The sequence below is a fragment of the Miniopterus schreibersii genome (genome assembly GCF_964146895.1).
Source record: "Miniopterus schreibersii genome assembly, chromosome: 8".
Classification (NCBI taxonomy): Eukaryota; Metazoa; Chordata; class Mammalia; order Chiroptera; family Miniopteridae; genus Miniopterus; species Miniopterus schreibersii.
Genome location: NC_138109.1, coordinates 27,544,068 through 27,564,763, shown reverse-complemented (window position 1 = coordinate 27,564,763; position 20,696 = coordinate 27,544,068). Strand labels below are relative to the sequence as shown.

Here is a 20,696-nt window from a genome sequence, read left to right as displayed (position 1 = left end):
CGGGGGGTTAGCCCAGGATGAGCTGCTGCTGCCCATTGCTCCCCTGGTTGCAAGTTTCATGGGGACCCTTAGAGATTAGGAGATGCATGCCTGTGGAGGAAGGAGAGGGGAAAGGGAAAGGTACAGGAGTGCTCCTGGGAGAGCCAACGAGAACTGGGATCTACATCTCAGTGTCCTTGTTTAGGGAAGATAGGAGTTTTCTATTTACTAGATGGCTGTAAACTGCTTGGCCATTTACCTATCTGTCTCAGTTTCCCCATTCCACTTGTCCTGGCTTACTAGCCTGTCTCATCACCATGTCCTGTCCATTTTACCTCCTTACTATCTTGAATCTATTCCTTTGCCATTTCTTTCTGCCATCATTTTATCTCTTGCCTCAAATTTCTAATTAGTTTCCCTATTGTCTTATTCCTCACCTTAAATTCTGGTTGTCCATATTGCCAGCCAGAGTGGTCCTTTTAAAATACCAATCTATTTTTAAAACCATCTTAGCCATTTTAAGTGTATAGTTTAATAGTATTCAGTGTGTTTGCGTAGCTCCCCATTTCCCCCTCCCTCCAGCCCATGGTGACTGCTCTTCTACTCTGATTTGGATGACTCTAGGTACTTCAGAGAAGTGGAATCATATAATATAATCTTTTTGTGACTGGCTTATTTCACTTACCGCAATGTTTTAAAGGTTCATCCATGTTGTAGCATGACAAGATTTTCTTCCTGAATAATGTTATATCATACTTTATTTGTCCAGTCATTTGTTCATGGACATTTGGGTTGAATATGGGTGTGCAGATATCTTTTGAGACCCTGCTTTCAATTCTCTTTAGATATATATCCAGAAGTGGGATTGCTGGATGATATGGTAGTTCTATTTTTAATTCTTTGAGGAACTACCATACTATTTTCTGTAATAGTTGTACCATTTTACAGTCCCACCAATAGTGTACAAGGGTTCCAATTTCTCCACATTCTCATCAACACTTGTTATTTTCTGTTTTGTTTTGTTTTTCTATAGCAGTCAACCTAATGGGTATAAGGTGATATCTCACTGTGGTTTCGATTTGCATTTCTCAGTTGTTAGATACTGTCCTTTCCCCACTGATATATGTGGGTTTGTTTGTATAGGGAAAGTAAAGCAAAAATAACTTTAGTACATGGCAGAATGTGTAATAAAAGCTCCTAGAGTAGAAGGAACCCAGGCTTTAGGGTCAGACAGCTTGGGTGCAAATCCAGACCCCACCAATACTAGTTGAATAACCATAAGCAAGTCATTTAAATTCTCTGGGCTTATTTCCTCATATATTAGAAAAGGATGACAAGAGTGTCTCAAGGTGCTGCAGGTTCAAATGAGGTTACTATGAAAGTGCTTTGTGAAACCTGTTAGTTCCTGGTTATTCTGTAGGATGGCAGGGATAGTATCTTACTCATTCATATACTTCTAATCTTCCAGTAGTACCTTGTGTTTAGAAGACACTTTATGGATATTGGCTGGATGATTAAATAGGGGGAAAGGAAGCAAACATTTTATGCATCTAAAAACTGAATTCAAGATAAATTTTCTAACACATTTTATCACCTGTATGAATGGCTGGAACACTTGCCTCATGAAGGGGATAATTTCTAAATGGCCTTTTGCACTGTTCAGTTGTAAGATCTCTTGCGTAGTCATCCTTTGACTGTAACTAACTTGCTCAACAACTTATTTTCTATACAGGTAGCCAGTGAAACATGTATTTCTGGTACACCCAGAAAGAACAGAACTGAGCACTGGACTTTTTAAAATACAAATAAAACAATAGATATGCAACTTACCTGATAAGATTTTAAATCAACTAAGGTGTTTGGATGAAAAGATATTTCATTTTTTAAACCACTGATTTATTGTACTTGGCAGTATCAGGGACACTTTTTTTTTTTTTTTAATCTTTTTTTGTGATTATAAAATCATATATACTTGTTAAAGAAATAGCTCAGCCCAGCTGGGCATGACTCAGTGGTTGAGTGTTGACCTAGGATCCAGGTGATCGGGGTTCGATTCCCCGTCAGGGCACATGCCCGGGTTTCGGGCTCGATCCCCAGCAGGAGGCATGCAGGAGGCAGCTGATCAATGACTCTCATCATTGTTTCTATCTCTTTCTCCCTCTCCCTTCCTCTCTCTGAAATCAATAAAAAATATATTTTTAAAAAAGAGCTCATATTTCTAGAATGTTACATCCATTTTCTTTTTTCATCCTTATGACAACTCTCTGAGATACAGCCATTATTATTGCTATTTATGTAACAAGAAACTGCAGCTGGAATACTTTGCCTTCTTCCCTCTTAGAGAGATTAAATAATACTTGAAAAGCTGTTCTCCCACTTTTTACCTACTTAACTCCTCAATTTTCAAATCTTAGTTTACATTTCACTTCATTGTAGTGGCTTTTCCTCATAACCTCCCCCATCTAGATCGTGACTTCGCTTATTATTCTCTTGGATAGCAACCTTTCCTTTTTCATTGTAGCACATCTCATAATATATTCTTCATTTATTTGAATGTTTGTTTATGTCTCTTTCCCATGTATCAGTTCCATGAGGATGGGGACTGTTTTATGTTTTTTTTTACCACCAACACCAAATAGGTAGTGGGTCACTGAGGAGATAGGGGTTGGGTAAAGGAAGTTGTCAGGCTTCTTCACACACTGCTTTTCCATCAAGATAGGGATATTGGGAGGTTCTTAGATATTGGGAGGCTGGAGTGTTGGCTAGGGGGCACCATAGTTAAGGGTAGTTATGTTGAGTGTGGTTCTTAGTCTGTTTACTAACTTGTTTCTCCTGATAAAGTTAAAATATGAGTTGCTTTGGCCACTTGGCAAGGATGTTATAGAAGGAAAGTATATGATGTGGGGCTTAGAATGGCTTGCCTTTCAGGTCTGCTCTGTCATATTATATTGTTATTGCATTGGGCATTGTTTTCCCTATGAACATGTACTTTGGAAAAAAAATTTATTATCTATCCATAGCAAGTGAGATAAATAACTAACTTACCCTATACATAAGGTCATAGAAGTACTTTTCTGAGAATATCTAAAAGGTAAAGAAACATTAGTGAAGATCAGATAGAAGATTAAAATTTTGAGAGATAGAAAAAGGTTAGGTAATGCAGGCCTTAATAGGCCATGGTAAGGATTTTGAAATTTATTTTAAATACATTAGGAAGCCATTGATTTTAGACAGGAGAGTATTATGATACAATTTTCATTTTAAAAATAGCACTTTGGCTTCTCTATGGAGAATAGATTGTAGAGGGTCAAAAGGTGGGGCAAGGAGACCAGTAAGGAGAAACAGAGATGATGTGAGAGATTTGGGTAGCTTGAACTGGGGTGGTATCTATGAAGACATTTAAAGATCTGTTTTGGAAATAGAAGCACAAGGCCTTGGTAATGACTTTGATAAGAAGGAGAGTGAGGAATCAAATGATGCTCAATTTTTAGGTAAGTGGTAGTGCCATTTACTGAGATGTGGAAAACTTGGATAGTGCAGCTGGAATACTTTGTTTTCCTCTCTCAGCTATGTGTGTATTTCCTGGGATATGATTTTTTTTTTTTTTTAAAGAAGTAGTCTCTTTCTTTTCTTTTTTTTTAATGTATCTTTATTGACTTCAGCGAGAGGAAGGGAAAGGGGGAGAGAGAGACAGAAACATCAATGATGAGAGAGTCATTGATCGGCTGCAGCCCACAACCTGGGCATGTGCCCTGACCGGGAATCGAACCCAGATCTCCTGGATCCTAGGTTGATGCTCAACCGCTGAGCCACGCCCGGCTGGGCTGATTTTTTTTTTTTTAATGTAACCCCTTAATTTACATACAGATGTTCCTCGACTTACAATGGGGTTATGTCTTGATAAACCTATCATATGTTAAAAATATCATTAAGTCTGCCCTAGCCGTTCTGGCTCAGTGGTTAGAGCATTGGCCTGAGGACTGAAGGGAAAGGTCTTGGGTTCCATTCTGGTCAAGGATACGTACCTCCATCCCTGGCCTGGTTGGGGCGCATGTGGGAGGCAACCAGTTGATGTGTCTCTCTCACATTGATGTTTCTTTCTCTGTCTCCCCCTTCCACCCTCTCTGAAAAGCAATGGAAAAAATATTCTCAGGTGAGATTAAATATATATACAAGTCAAAAATGCATTTATTACATCTAGCCTACTGAACATCATAGTTTAGCCTAGCCTACCTTAAACTTGCTCAGAACACAATATCCAAAAAACACTGGTAACAGTATACTGTAGAGTACCAGTTGTGTACCCTCGTGATTGTGTGCCTGACTGGGAGCTGTGGCTCACTGCCAATGCCCAGCATCATGAGAGTATCATATTGCATATTGATAGCCCAGGAAAAGATCAAAATTTAAAATGCGATTTCTACCAAATGCATATTGCTTTTACACCATCATTCAGTTGAAAAATTGTTAAGTCTAACCATTGTAAGTCTGTAGTCTCTTCACCATAGAAGACCAGACTCAGTCTTTGAGCCTCTCAAGAATAGCGCACCATTGCATCTTTAAGGCCCTTCCTCCGACAAGACCTTAATCTCTGAAGACTGAGTTAGCTGATGAGAGCTGATTCATGGAGAGTGGAGAAGGGATCCCTACATGTAGATTAGGGACATATAATGATTAGGGACACTTAATTTATTTAGCAAGTATTTATTGGGGCCTATTTTGCCAGACACTGATCTAAGTATGGCATTGCACCTGTTCTCACTGAAGTTATGAAATGACATTAATTGTATGTAGAACCTTCTGAATTTGTTTGGAAAGGGTTTTAGGATTCAGTGCTATAGTTATTCTCTGCTTCTAGTCATTTAGAAATTTTTTTTACAATTTAGAATCCCCAAAACCCTTCTGAGTGACATCATATCCAGATCTGCTGCTTTGCTTGAATTGGGAGTTGGCCATGGACCAGTATTAACTGCTTCCCAGAGAGTCCCAGTGGCCGACAGAGGAAAGATATTTTGAACAAGCTGGTAAAATAAATCTAGATTTAATTCACTCAAGATTAATCATCTGAATTTTCTCATTTACTCTCTCATGTAGGAGGGCACATCATTCTGACACTTGAGATGGTCTGAAACTAAGGAAAAGAAAAGGCTCTCCCTTTTTCCTTGAAAATATAGATACTTAATGTGTATACCAGACCTCAAATCTGTTTTCTCTGCAATAGAAGCTGAACTGGCTGGTTCCTCTTTCCCCACTGCTTCCTTTGATAGCTCCAAGTAATCTTTATGAATTTCTGATTGTTTAGTTATTTACCTGACCCTTATCCTTCAGAGGAGATTTCTGCCTGCACTTGCAGTGACTGTTGGGCTGGGAAGCTGTCTTCCACAAAGCAAGTTGGAAGTCTTTGAAAGCTTTTCTCCCTCTCTACCCCTCTGCCTACCGTTTGCCACTAAAGGTACCATTTCACCTTGTAGTTTGCCTCCCTTACCTTCTGCTTGACTGCTTCCTTATCCAGAGGCCAAGCTGTGTTCTGATATGGGCAGAAGAGGTAGAAGAAATGATTGGTTCACTTGAGGACAGAGTTTCCTTTAATATAAATAAACTTAATTAGAAATCTAACCTCTTTTGGTTTCCACTTTTGTTTACTGTTAAGCCCCTGCTCCTCAGATCTGGTGGGGAAGCAGGGTGCTTTGTCTTCCTTACATTGCTTTGAGCTCCATTCACTCTGAGCTCAATCACCAGGTGAATGTCAGAGATTCCTGTCTGGGTCTGGAGAGTGTGAGGTTGTAGCAGATGAGGGTAGCAAGCTGGAGGGAAGAATGCTTTTAAAACATGGCCCCAATAGCCATGTTGTGTCACTGGTAGTTATTATGAATTTTGGATATGAAAGCAGACTGGATGGCGTGGTCGGGAGCCCTGACCTGATCTTAAATCATGTCTGAGACCATTGATTGTTAGTAGAGATTCATGGGGTAAAGGGAACAGTTTTCTTATCTTAGTTTATTTCTTTGAGACGATTTGTTCTACAAATTTACCTTTTTAATGTTTACTTTATGTAAACAAACTTGATTTTGATTATGAGGTGTTTGATGTAGGAGTTAAAAATCTATGGAGAAAGTTTAATCATACTTTTTAAAATCTGTAGGTAACAATCGTTTTAATGTTTATAGTAGCTTACATGCATAGAAAAACATTTGTACTACTTCATGTATGATAAACCTATGTTCTTTAAAGTGGTGAATGGGTTCACAGTAAGTGCCTATCTGTGGGAAACATGAGGGAAGATATCGTTATGGCCTCTTCTGCTTGGCTTTCAGCTGCTGATAAAAGAAATATCTTCTGTAGTTTCCAAAAGAAGATCTCAGTTATATTTTTTAAGTCCATGTGATTCTGACCACTTTAAGGAATCTTCTGATAAGGGTGGTAAAAGGATTCTCAGAATTTCATATCACTGAGTGGCCAAACACATTGTTTTATATTATACTTTATATCCAATGCTACCATAGTATCTGCCATATAATAGTATATGCATGGTATTTATAAAAAAATTCTTCTAAAAGCATATTTTTCTTTTTGATCTTAAATTACATTAATGACTGAATTGAGAGGGTTTCCAATAAAAGAGGGAAGTTAAAACCTGCCTCCATTTATTTAAATGTATTCAATCATTCATTTGTTCAATTTATTGTTCACTTTACTGGATACTGGGCTGACAAAGTTGAGAAACACCTGGTCTCTGCCATCAAGGTTATAATACAATGTGATAAGCAATAGTAGAAATACGAATAGGGGGCTACAGTGGCACAAAGTATGGGATGGGGTATCAGGAAGTGCTTTAAAATATAAGAGACTCGGGTTGGGTTTAGAAGGATGAATAAGAATTAGCAAAGCTATGAAGGGGAAGAGGAGTATTCTGGGAAGTAGATGAGCATATATGAAAGCAGAGAGAGTGAAACATTTAAATATTCTGAAACACATTTTGGGTTCCCTTTCTCTTTGAGTCAACTTATTACAACTGACTGTTTCAGTGTGACAGGCCCTAGTGGACCTTTTGGAGTAGAGGCTGAACCGTCGCAAACTTGGGCCTTGGCAGAAGTACAGATGTGTGCTCGTGGTGGCTTGGAACCTCGAGCTGAGAACAGGAGGCTCCTTTGGAGCACAAGCCTCCCACAGGGTGCTCTTGGGATGCCTGTCCTGGAATTACCCAGGGCAGTAACAAAGCTTTCTTTTCTTCTTTAAACCAAGCCAGCAGGATGGGGTGTCTGCTAGCCTTTGTGTTTGGAGCCGACCAACAAGCATACAGTGGCCAGCACAATGGCATTGTTGGGCTACAGTGAAAAGTAGGTCGGGGCCCAGGCCCCCCGCTGTAGAGGGCCCATCCAAAGAACAGAGGTTCAACAAGCCACTGATTTGGCTGTTTGGCATTGATGCTGGTGTCTGACTTACTGATGGCACATAAGATTACAGGATCTCTTCCCATCGCTTCTCTGAACACCTCAATCCGGAATCTCTGAGTTGCCTTTAACTCTTTTTTTCCTCAGTTCTCATATCTATGTAGCGCTCAGTTGCTAAATTCTTTCTGCATATTCTAACTCTAGCCCACTTTTCCATGCCTAAAATAGCACTCTAAATCAGGCATTTGGTCATCTCTCATGTGGACTGTTGCAGTACCCTCCCTTCATCCCTTCCCCCTTACTTATACTTTATGCAGAAAAGGAAAAAAAGAATACTAATCTCTGCACTTTACATTTGTGTTCCTTTTGCATAGAATGTCTTACTCCCAACCTTTCATATGAGCATCTATGAAATGGAAATGAATTCTCAACAGTGAGTGATTAGCCAGGTCTAGGTGGGGGAAGGGTAATCCGGGTAAAGGGATTAGCAATATGTACAAATGTGCAGGTGAGCAGGGAATGAAACCTTTATAAGCAGGAGTGAAAGGCTTTGTTTCTGGGTTTTATCCTAAGAGTAATAGGGTATCATTGAATAATTTTAACAGGAGAGTGGCTTCAGGTTGGCATTTCAGAAGGATTATCTTGGCTATATTGTATAAAATGGATGGGAATGAGGGACAAGTGTATTCAAGATGTACAAAGGAGACCAGGAGACTAGTTAGAAAACTAATTGAGTAACCCAGGGGAGGAATAATGGTGATAAGATATTGATAGTGGGGAGAATGAGTTGTGTACTATGAGGTAAACATTATACTGGATGTACTTTGTATACCTTACCTCTTTTAATTATTACCTGCCTTTGATTAAACATTGCATCCTGTTGATTCTATCTCTGAGATGTCTCCAGATATTAACCATCTTTCCATTCTTGTTGCTATTGTCTTATTCAGGCCTATGTTATTTCCCACCTGGATGATTCCAGAAACCTCCTAACTATTCTCCAGGCCTCTATTCCTGACTTTTCCATACAGTTTTGTTCTTTTTTAAAATATATCTTTATTGATTTCAGAGAGAGGAAAGGAGAGGGAGAGAGAGCTAGAAACATCAATGATGAGAGAGTCATTGATCGGCTGCAGCCTGCAACCCGGGCATGTGCCCTGACCGGGAATCAAACCCCGATCGCCTGGATCCCAGGTCGACACTCAACCACCGAGCCATGCCCGGCCGGGCTCCATACAGTTTTTATATTACTGTTAGAATGATATTTCTCTGTAGCATATCTGATCATATTATTATCCTATGTGAAAAAAACTTGTTAGATGATTTTATGTCCTCTCTACTAGACTGTGAACTAAGGGCAGAGACTGGCCCCACTTATCTTTGTGTTTCCACATAGTAGGTTTTTAGTGTTTGGTGGATGGATCTTCCCCAGGACAACCCTGCTAATTAGGTGGCAACAAACGATCTCTGTTAATTGGATGTCAGCACATTTATCTGCCTTGGGTAAGCACTCCAGCTTCAGTTCAGTTGGGTAGATTTTTCAAAAAGGAATATTTTCTTCAGAGCCTCTCTGAATATAGGTTTGAACCACTCTACAGAGATAAGCTTGTTTGGTTGCCGATATCAGTCCTTTGATAATTCAAAGTTTAAAAAAAAAGCAACCATTTTGTCTTATTCTTCTTGCTGGTGGTTGTGATCAGGTGAGGCCACTGTAACTGACTAGAATCAGCAAGAATTGGGAACAGGAGCTCTGGGTGGAGTGAATGGCAGGTATTGCCTAGTGCTGCTCCAGAATGTGCTCTGTGTGGACCTGTTTATATGTCTATATGTGCCTGAGTTGGTACCATGAGAGCCTATAGGGGATATATGGAAAGAACCATATTCTCAACCTAGACAACTCCTATCTTTTTCTTTTTAAATATATATTTTTATTGATTTCAGAGAGAGGAAGGGAGAGGGAGAGAGAGATAGAAACATCAATGATGAGAGAGTCATTGATTGGCTGCCTCCTGCAGGCCCCACACTGGGGATCGAGCCCCTAACTCAGGCATGTGCCCTGACCAGGAATTGAACCTCGATCTCTTGGATCCTAGGCCAACGCTTGACTGCTGAGCCACGCCCGGTCGGGCCCTAACTATCTTTTAGGATCCAAATCAGATGTTACTTCCTCTCTGAAATTTTCCAGACTTCTTAGGCAGAGTCAGTTTCTACTTTCATACCTCTAGTATTTATTTCTGCTAAAGGCTGTTGGTATTATTTTCGTACCTGGACTTCTTTCACTGGACTTCTTTAAAGTATAATCTGAGTGTTATTTTTATATATCTACATTTACTATGTGCTAGGCACTCTTCAATCCCTGGGGGATATGATGGTGCTGAAAACGACCTGGTTCTTACTCCCATAGGAGTGCAGCAGGAAGGGGAGGAATGCTCTATAGACGTTTGTAGAAATAACCTGAATTGATATCTCTGAATGGAGAACTGAGTATCTACTTATCTGTCCCTTTGGTGATTTTTTTTTATGGTGTTGGCATATGATTTCTTGCATATATAATGTTGTTTAGTCACCAACATATTTATCTATTGAGTGCCTTCCAAGAAAACAGTCTTTTAATGAAATCAAGTATCAAACACAAATGAAATGTCAGAAACTGTTAAAATATTTTATTAGACCATGAAGAGGAGAGGCAGGTTTCGGTGTAGGAAAAGTTGGGGGACAGTCACTGAGCGGTATTGAAATACCTAAAGCACATTTGATTGGCTGATATTATAGTTTTCTGAACTTGAAAGTTTAAAAGAACAACAATTAGAAATGGAAAAATTCCTCTCTCTGGTAAGTTATGTAAATGTATTGCCAGTGCCCTAGGTTGCTTTGTAGAGCTGCCCAAGGGAGTGGTCTGGAAGAAAAAGACAGCAAAGCAGCTGTTATTCTCATCCCAGAAAGCTGAATGTGCTAGTGCAGTTGCTCTTGCCTCTGCTTCCCGCAGAGGGATTTGCTCAGAGGACACACCAGCTGAGTCTGCACTGCGAGTTGCTTTTGGGGAAGTGAACGTTCCAACTAATGGGCACAGAGAGTGTGCAACTTAGAAATCTTCCTTGTTGGCAGATCTCAAACTTCCTTTCCTCGTAGATGCAAAAGATCTTGAGACATTGAGAAGTGGTGGTTTCTGAAGGCCCAGAGACTTATCAGCCCCACCAAAGTATTAACCAAAGGCCAGCAAGAGAGAAACCAAACTTCATTTGGTTTCCCTCTCTGGTCCTGGCTTGTACTTTTTCCACCTTGCCTGGAAAATTCAGAGCCTACTAGCCAGTGTTATTCCTCACCTTGTCTCACCTTTCTTCTCTGCTTTCCACCCTCGGGCTTGGTCTGTGGATTTCTCAGGCCTTCAGGGACATGGCTGAACAGAGTAAACATGTTTCTCTGAAACAGAATCAAAAGTCATGACTTAGTCTAGCCTATAGATAGTGCACATACAGCCTCTTTGCCAGTCTTTTCTGCCTGACCTCAGTTGGAAAACCTGAGTGGCTTCTGAAGTCAGGCCTTCCATGTTACATTGTCACCATGCCAAACAAGTGAACCACCACCCCTTCAAATCTTTCTGACTCTTAGAGCTGAAGAAATTTGTCTGCATGATTAGGTGTCAGCTTTATTGCTCTCATGTAGCTTGGCGTTTGCAGGTTCAGTTTCTTTTTAGCAAATGAGCACTTCAAATGTGAACCGTGGACAGATAACTGGAGTGAAGAAATGAAGGCACTGTGCTATTGCTGTCATTATGCCTCACTTTGAGATTTTCAAAGATGGATTATCAAGCAGGATGAAGCAGATAGACAGGTTTTCCTTTAGAGAAGTTAGGTGTATTTTTAGCCATTCTCTCTGCCTTGCCAAACCTGATCCGCCTCGTCCAAGAATCTGAAGTGCTGCGTCGTGCTGCCCCCAACTGGTTCTTTTGGTGCTTATGTTACCACCTCAGAAAATCTCAGATTATGTGGCACTTAAATTTTTTCTAAGTACTTTCATATGTTTTTATTAGATTCTCATAACAGTGTGAGTTATATGGATCACAGATGATCATACCTACTTTGTAGCTGGGAAAACTGAAGGACAGCCTTATTAGTTGATTTGTTCAAAGTTAAATGACTGTTAAGAGGCAGAATTGGACTAAAATTCAGATCTCTTGCCTCCTATCCCAGTAGGTTCCCTAGGCTTTTGTAAATTCAATAATACCCCCCATAATAGGTATGAAGAGCTTAATTTTAGGCCTGGAGGAATTTGCCTCTTTTTCTCCCTTGGAAGGAGGAGGGAGATAATACTACATCATGTAAGGTTTGAATAAACTCATTAACCTAATTGGCAAAAAACTTTGAGCTCCTATTCTGCATGAGGCTCTCTGACTCAGGTGCTGTGGCCTCTCACTGCCTATGTTTGAACCCTAGCCCTGTTCCTTAATAATTGGGTAACCTTGAGCAAGTTTCTTAACCTCTAAATGCCTTTTATAAACTGAGGATAATGGTACCCTTTACCTCAATGGGTTATGTGCAGATTGAATGAGATAATTTTAAGTTGTTAGAGTAGTGCCTGGCACAAAGTAAGCACTATATAAATAAACATTAGCTGCTATTATTATCATCTTTATATAAATAGGCTTACTTGCTTTTTTAAATGGAAAAAGCAAAGCAACACTTCATGGGTATGTAGGAATGACAGCCAAATTCCTTAAAAAAGCACATCTTCACATGGTTTCTCTGTAGCTTTATCTCCTACTCACTCCTCAGTCCACTTGGGTCTTACGCTGGCCCAACCACTTCACTAAAACTGCTCTGCCATGGTTGCTGGTGACTTCCTAGTTACAAATTCTGCAGACACTTTTAACGCTCACCTTTTTGTCTTTTCCTCTTTGTGATATTCTTTCCTTGACTTCTATGATGACATTCTTGCTTAGTTCTTTTCCTGCCTGCTCATTTAAATGTTATTTTCCCACCTTACATGTTAACCCCTGGGCAATTTTATACATTCCTTCGTCTTAGTGACTACTTTATCTCAATGTTATTGCCTCCTAAATGTTAGTCTCTAGCTTAGACTTTGTTTCTGAACTTTAAACAACTCTATAGGACATTTCCACCTTGGTTGTCCCACAAGCCTTTGAACTCAACATGTACTGGCTGAACTCGCAATCTTTTAACGTTGCCTCTTCTTCTGAAAACCTGTTTCTTTCCCTATATTCTAGATATTTAATAATGGCATCCAGGCACCAGTAGCTTGGGATCAACTTTTAGCTTTTCATTGCCTTCATTCCCCACATACAGGCAGTCATCAAGTTGTTTGTTTTTTTACTCTGCCATCTAAGTACACTGTACATCTTTATTTTAAAAATACGTTTCTATTGATTTTAGAGAGAGAGGAAGGGAGAGAGAGAGAGAAACATCAATGAGTGCAAAACATCCATCAGCTGCTTCCTGCACAACCCCTACTGGAGTTTGAGCCCACAACCTGGGTATGTACCCTGACAGGGAATCGACCTAGCGACCTCTTGGTGCACAGGAGGACACCCAACCAACTGAGCCACATTGGCCATGGCTCTGAGTACATCTTGAATCTTGCTCTGTTCCATTGCCTTCGGGATTGCCTTAACTCAGACACTCTTCTTTCACCAAGATTATTACAATAATCTTCTCTTTTCCCTTCTCCATATTCTCCACTCTAACCCATCTGTCATACCATTGCTAAAATAATATTTTCTTTAAGAAGCAAATATGAACATGTTACTCTTCTGCTTATAAGCCTTTCTTCTGTTCCCTATAGACAAGGTAAAGCCCATGTATCTTAGCAAAGCATATCAGCCTCAACCGGCCATATTGAGTAAATTAGTTTTCTATATGCACCATGCACTTAACCTATATCTAGGCATATGTTGCTCCCTTTGTGTGGACTGTCTTTCTTTTCTGCTCCCCCAGGTTATCCTTTTGACTCCCTATTTCCTTTGTGCAGCTTTCTCTGATGTGTTCAGATTGAGCTAGTAACTTTATTCTCTATGCTGCATAGTGCTGTGGCATATGTACAAAGCTATATTTTAGCATTTACCAAATGATACTGTGATCTCCTTAAAGGAAGGTATCTTTGTGTGTAGCACCTACGATAGTGTCCAGATGCAGAATAAGCCCTCAGTCACTTTAAAAAAACAACAGACAAAACATCCAGTCTCTATCTTCTAAGTGTTTACTTTCTAGTGGTTTCACCACCAGCCTAACATTCCTGACAAATGGTAGCTGGGTTTTCCTTCTGTTTTGCAGTATATCAACTCTGGAAACCTGGAACAGTTGCTAGACAGTAACCTGCATTTGCCCTGGACTGTGAGGGTGAAACTGGCCTATGACATAGCAGTGGGCCTCAGCTACCTTCACTTCAAAGGCATTTTCCATCGGGACCTCACATCTAAGGTACGAAGGCTTTACTTGCACCACTCTTTGAGATACTGTCCTTTATTACCAAGAAAGCTGTGTTAAGAAACCAGTCACTAATAAGCTTTGAAATGATGGAGCTCTCTTATAGATTTAACATTTAATCACAGAGGATACAACTTAAAACTCTGTTTAGCTTAGACCTTAGAAAGCCAATCTCGGCTCACAGAAAGTACCTTTCAGTGTCGAGCTAGGCAACACATACATCTTGAGAATCTTCACGCTTTACTTTAATCTCCTGAATATGTGTGTTGCAGGAGCAGATGGCATGAGGAGGGTTAAGAGGTTCTTTTCCAATAGAATGACAGCAGTCAAGACAGTGTGGGAGCCTGTCTCTTACTGTTCTCTCTCATGGCCTCCAGGAAGTAGCTCTTAACTGAGAGCAGGAGTTCAGTGGTTTTTAGTCACTTGCATGCAGTTTGACGGCCATAATGTTCTGACCCATTTTCTATCTGTGTGATTGAGTTTCTGCCATTCTGCCAGTTCCTCTTTGGTGTCAGCTGGTCTCTGTAGTATTCTCTTGCTGTCCAAATTGCTGTGTGACCAGGTTAGAAAACAGTTGCTTTTAGAGGAAGTTGGCTATGCTACAGGCAGGCACCTCAGGGCCAAGTGGCCCAGGATACCACTGGGACAAGGCTTATATAAATCATACTGTTTGATCATTGATGTGGGGAATATAAGTCATCTAATGTGACTTCTATCCAAGAGCCGATTTAAAGTCTTTTAGGGAGGTATATGGGAATTTTGTACCTGCCTAAAAACAGCTGTCATTTCATTCCCCATCCTCAACATGTACACATGCGCACACACATACATGCATACACATACTCCTGTACTTCTTTTGTCATGGATGACGGGTGAGAGAGACTGTTATAAGGAAAAGTTTGCAAAGGGAACAAAAGCAGACTGTACTCTCAGAGCCAATAAGGCCTAGAGAAGTAAGTTTCTGGCTACCTCACACTAGAATGACTAGTGTTCCAAACAGCAGTACTGTCCCTGAGAGACCCTGGCAATTGGTTTATAAACTACTACACAGAAAATAGCTTTGGGGGTGGTGATTGTAGGGCCCCTGGGTGTGGTGGGGACATCTGTAGTCAGCTGCACTGTTAATAAAGGAGCACTAAGACTGGCAAGTGGAATCTGGTGACCAGCTGAGACCTAGTTGTGAGGAGACCTTTGTCTTTATTGGTACCTGTAAGGACTGTACAGTTGGACAGCTGGGACCTGGAAGATGGTATCTTTTCCCTTCATCAGCCTTTTCTCATCCCCTAGAATGTTTTAGAAAGTCAAGACTAAGAAAACTCACTTGTTCCAGGCAAGTGGGTGGGGTCATGTCAATTTAGACACTGCCTTAAATTGATAGCCTAGTCTTACCTTGAGCGTGCAGCCAAAATCAAATCTTTGCTTACTACTCAGAGAGCATCATTTCCTCCAAGGTGGAGAGAGATCATGACAAGTTGTCTATCAGTCATACAGATATTTCCCCTACACCTACGTGAGTGTCTCCTGTGCCTGGCACCGCGGATGAAGGAATATTAGAAAAGGACAATTTCTGACCTAGAGGTATTACACTCTTGTTGGGAAATAATTAGAAAACAGTCCACAGCATTTTACAATTGGCCATAGGCTCTAGGTTTTCAGAGAAAAGAAATATTTTTTCTCTGAATAGGCTTTCTGGAAGAAAGTTCCCCCAGTGAGTTCTAAAAGCTCATTATAGCCTCCTCTGTGCTCCCAAAGCCCTTTGTCCCATTGGGATAGTGTCCAGATGTGGTTCTGTCTGGGCTTGTCATGTTGTAAAAATGACTATAGCCTTTTTGGAACTATAGGGTAAGACCACTGTCCTTCAGTTTTCCTAATAGGGAGTATTTCCAGTGCCTGCCAGTGGCTTGAAATGAGAAACTAGGAACTTAGGAGAAAGAACTGTGTCTCTCTGGGCTGTGCTTTATTGGGTGAACTTTAAGGAGGTATTGAGGATACTTCCAGGCTGTAAGAACAAATGACTTTGCAAACTGGAGACAGGCTAGGAAGTGCATTTTAGGGAATCTCAAGTTGAAGAAAACCAGGGGAATTTTACAAGCCAGACCATCCAATAGGAGAGACTATCTGTGTTCATTGCCCTTTTATCATCTCTGACCTTTTGTTTGAATGTTTCAGCCTCATTGTAACTGTGTCGCAGGGATTAGGAAGAAGGTTCTATGTCTACACCTAGGCCATAGCAGCCCCACCCAGAAGACCTGTATTGTGGTGATGATGACCGTAATGAGAAGCCTCTGGGGAGAAATAGTCTAAAGGGACAGCGTAGGGCTTTGAGGTTTCCAAATTATCTCCTTATTGCCAGCCTTGGGTCTAAGTTTGATTTCTTGAAGTATAATAGAAGATTTACTTCATAGGTATTTGTTTGTTTTATTGTGTTGTGGCTCACACTTAACATAGAGCCTGTCAGAGTAGGGGCTTTCTGGTCCTCTTTCAGAAAATGCACTTGATAGCACAGAGGCCAAACATCTGCTCGAGAGCTGAGCTTTTGAGTCCCAGACCCAGTTTTGTCCCACCCCTCCAAATGACTTCAATGCCCTTGAGGCCTCAGGGTTCCCAGTCTGTAAAATAGATTCTGTCCTTGACCTCACTGGAGCCATCAGTCTGGACTTCTCAGACCAGAGCTCACAGGAGGGATTTAAAGTAGTGGGAATAAGTTCCAGGTGGGTAGACCAGGACAGAGAAGCAGATGCCTTTTTTCCAAATGATCCTGAGCCTGTGGTAGAGGCAAAGAAGACCCCTAATTTCCTATCAGAGCGCCTCCTGAAAGTAGTATTGCCTTTTCAGGATTCGCACGGCGGTGGTTACTGCAGTAGTGCTTTCAAGAGTGAAACGTCTGTCAGAGATAGCAGTTCAGGCTAATTTTGTAATTACTTCTAAGAAATAGCGTGATACAACTTTGTGCAATGGTGATGCTGATGATTTACTTAGAAGGAAGTGGGAGGTAATGTGGCTTTAAAACTATTCAGTTCATGAGCCATCAAGAAATGGCAGTAACCACACACAGGCTTTTACCTATAGCTCTAGGAGTAGCTTGTACAGCTGTGCAGGAGGCTTGGCTCTGAGGGGCAGCTGAGAACAATTTGTTTCTGCTTATTACCATTACTGCCCAGGATCAGGCAAGCACCTGGGTTTACCCCTAGGAGTATGAATTATGAATTGTACCTCTATTCTTTGTTGTTGGTTTTTGTGTATATGTGTTTTCTCATTGACTCCGAAAAAGCCACTCTGGTGAATCCATCAGAGTGAAAAGCTGATTTAGCTGTGACCTTAGGCTGTACTACACAACAACTAGGAATAGAAAATCCCAATTTTCAGAGCCTGAAGAGAGCATGAACTAGGAACAAAGGTGAATGCTGGAGGGATGTAGAGAGTGTCTATTGGGGCACCCTGCAGTCATTTTTTATAATGAGATTCATCAATGGCTTTTGGGAACCATTTATACTGTACTATTATTAGAGGACATAGTATTGGGGACATAGAAATTACTAGAACACAACCTATACCATCTTTGGGCTTTCAGACTAGTTGAGGAGACAGATGTGTGAGCAGATTAGTACGTAAGAGCTTTGGTAAAGATATGGGATCGCCATGGTGGGATGGAGGAATGGGACTGCAAACCAGATAATCTAAGAGACTTAAACTGTCTCTGGGGCATTTAGGAGGGCAATTCAGTCTCTGGTCTCCCTTTGCTGTGTTGGTTTTAATCAGTGCCCATATTGACTATGCAGTTGTTCTAGGAGACCTCAAGGAAGTGCTCTCAGGTGTCTACTCTGGCCCAGTTCTGAAGGATTTGTGTTGGCTCCAGAAATTCATTCATCATCACCCCTTTGAGTCTGTTATCAGCTCAGTCCCCACTACGGAGAGTTGAATGTTTGATTAGTGTGTGCCTTTGACATATGCTTTTGAAAGAAGCCCAGTTGCTTGAGGCATAGTCTAAACTTTCATATAACAAACTTTTGCTAAGCTCTTTATGTGTGTCTGTCCTAGGTTAGAGATACAGAGATGAATGGGATCCTTTCCTGCCCCTGTAGAGGAAAATATGTAATAGGTATGAGGACAAAGAGGAATAGGTGCCAAACAGCCACTATGCCTGGGCTCCTTTTTGAACCAGAAAAGGCCACCTCTCGCCTCAGGGAAGTCTGAGTGGGCCTGTCTTATGTCTGCTGACTTTTCATTCTTTCTGTAATGGAACATGCTTGCTTCCCACACAGCCTGAAAATTGGTCTGGCTTCTTCAGAACTCCACAGTGGTCTGTCTGAGCTTCATATTTTGTAGTCTCTACTGGGGCCACGTCCAAGTTGGGTGAGAAATGCAGTCATTACACTAGGTGCCCTTGGATTAACCCATGTTGGGGGTAGGGGCTAGCATCCCAAATGAAGGGGTCTTATATATTTATTATTATTTTATTTATTTTTGTTAATCCTCACCCACTTTTTCTTTTTTTTTTAAATATATCTTTATTGATTTCAGAGAGAGGAAAGGAGAGAGAGAGAGAGAGAGAGAGAAACATCAATGATGTGCCCTGACCGGGAATCGAACCCCGATCGCCTGGATCCTGGGTCGACGCTCAACCGCTGAGCCACACCTGGCTGGGCCCAATTTTTTCCATTGATTTTTTTTTTAGAGAGAATGGAAGAGAGGGAGGGGGGAGAGAGAGAGAAACATCAATGTGAGAGATACCATCTATTGGTTGTCTCCTGCAGGCCCCCAGACTGGAGCCAGGGATGAACCTGCCCTTGACCAGGAATTGAACCCTTGACCCTTGTGTCCACAGGCTGATGCTCTAACCATTGAGCAACACTGGCCAGGGCTGAAGGGGGTCTTACTGTATTGCCTGTACGAACAGTGCTGCCTTCTCCATGGGCCCTGGTACTGCTGCTATATTAAGACTGCATTGCTCTTGCCATGGTTGCTGTCTCCAGGGGAAAGCTTTTCAGCCTATTCCTCTGGAGAGGCCAAAACCATCAGGTAGGAACCCTTTAGAATCAGGAGACCTGGGTTTTTACCACTTATAAGTTGAAAGTTCCACTTTTCTCATCTTAAATGTAAAAATCTCAGATATGCCCATCTGAAAGTATTGTTTTGAAGAAGCATTTGAATTGAGTTTGTGAAAAATGTGTTATAATTTCTATGGTACCACGCAGACAGAAGTAGGCAATTTTTCCCTAGCCAAGGGGCTAGGAAATATTTTCTAGGCCACCTTTCTCTTAAGACATCCCTGCTTTCCTAAAGCTTATAGTCTGTAGTTTATTGTCGATAGCTATAGGAAGGTATAGCTACTTTCATTATAATATGGCAAATGCTAAGATTAGAGAGAAGAAAATGCATAGGATGTTTTGAAAAGGGATATTTAACCCAATGTGAGGGTATCAAGAAGGCTTTTTTTCTTGGAAGAGATGGTGCCTGAGGTGAATCTTGAAAATTGAATTCTACTTGGTAAATATTGTGTGTGTTTGGGGGCAGGGAAGTAATATTCCAGACCAGACCAGACAAAGGGAATTTCATAAAGACATAGAGGCATAAACAGCATGGTGTACAGACTGTGAGGTTGAAGTGGTAGGGGATAAGAGTTGAAAAGAGAGGAGTCCGATCATATTATACTATCTGACTTGGATTTTATCTTATAGATAGGAAATGAAGAGCCATTGTTGGTTTTTAAATTTATTATATTTTATGCTATTTTTAAATTGAATTTATTGGGATGACATTGGTTAATAAAATTATACAGGTTTCAGGTATACAGTTCTACAATACATAATCTGTATAGTATATTGTGTGTTCACCACCTCAAGTCAAGTCTCCTTCCATCACCATTTATTCCTCCTTTACCTTCTACCTCTCTGCCCTCCCCTTCCCTCTGGCAATCACTATACTGTTGTCTGTGTCCCGGAGTCTTTTTTTTTCTTAATCCTTTCACCCTTCTCACCCAGCCCCCAACCCCCTCCCCTCTGACAGCTATCATTCTGTTCTCTGTTTCCGTGAGCCTGTCTTCACTTTGTTTATTTTGTTCATTAGGTTCCACATATAAGTGAAATCATATGGTACTTTTTAAAGTAACAGCTTTTTTGAGATAAACTTTCACATAAAATAAAATTCACCCTCTCAAAGTATACATTTCAGTGATTTTTAGTGTATTCAGCCATCACCACTAATTTCAGAACTTTTCCTCCAAAAAGAAAAACTCTTATCCTATTCCTCTCTCCCTTCAGCCTTTGGCAACCAGTAATCTATTTTTATTTTTATTTTATTTATTTATTTTGTTAATCCTCACTGAAGGATATTTTTTCCATTGATTTTTTAGAGAGAGTGGAAGGTACGGAGGGAGGGGGAGAGAAAAAAAATAACATTAATGTGAGAGAGATACATTGATTGGTTGTCTCCCGCATGTGCTCCAACCAGGGCCAGGGATCAAACTTGCAACTCAGGTATGTGCCCTTGATTGGGAATCGAATCCATGACCCTTCAGGGTCTGGGATGGCACTCTAACCACTGAGCCACACCGGCCAGGGCCCACTAATCTATTTTTAGTTTCTATGGATTTGCCTATTCTGGACGTTTCATATAAATGGAATTATACAATATGTTATTGCTGGCTTTTAAATAGGGGAGTAACACAGATTTGCATTCTATAAAGATCATGCTGGCAGGAATGAGGAAGGTGGATTATGGAGATCAAGCCTAGACCAAGCTACAGACACCAATTAGAAGAGTATTGCAATATTCAGGGGAGGCATGAAGAGGACCTGAACTAGGGCAATAGTAGTAAGGATGAAGAGGGAGGGACTGATTTGAAAAACATTTAGAAGCGAAAATTAGTTGGAGTAGGAGTAAAAAC

The 20,696-nt window shown here is 40.8% G+C and overlaps 1 protein-coding gene across 2 annotated transcripts in view; it reads left to right on the top strand.

The window, feature by feature from the left end:
- TESK2 (testis associated actin remodelling kinase 2) overlaps positions 1 to 20,696 on the top strand; it is a gene marked incomplete at its 5' end in the record, with an annotated part of 77,148 nt that overhangs the window by 49,633 nt on the left and 6,819 nt on the right. For both annotated transcript variants that reach the window (XM_081145580.1, XM_081145581.1), the window contains one exon: positions 13,658 to 13,804. In XM_081145580.1, coding sequence (XP_081001706.1) covers positions 13,658 to 13,804 — 147 coding nt within the window. The remainder of the gene's footprint in view (positions 1 to 13,657; positions 13,805 to 20,696) is intronic.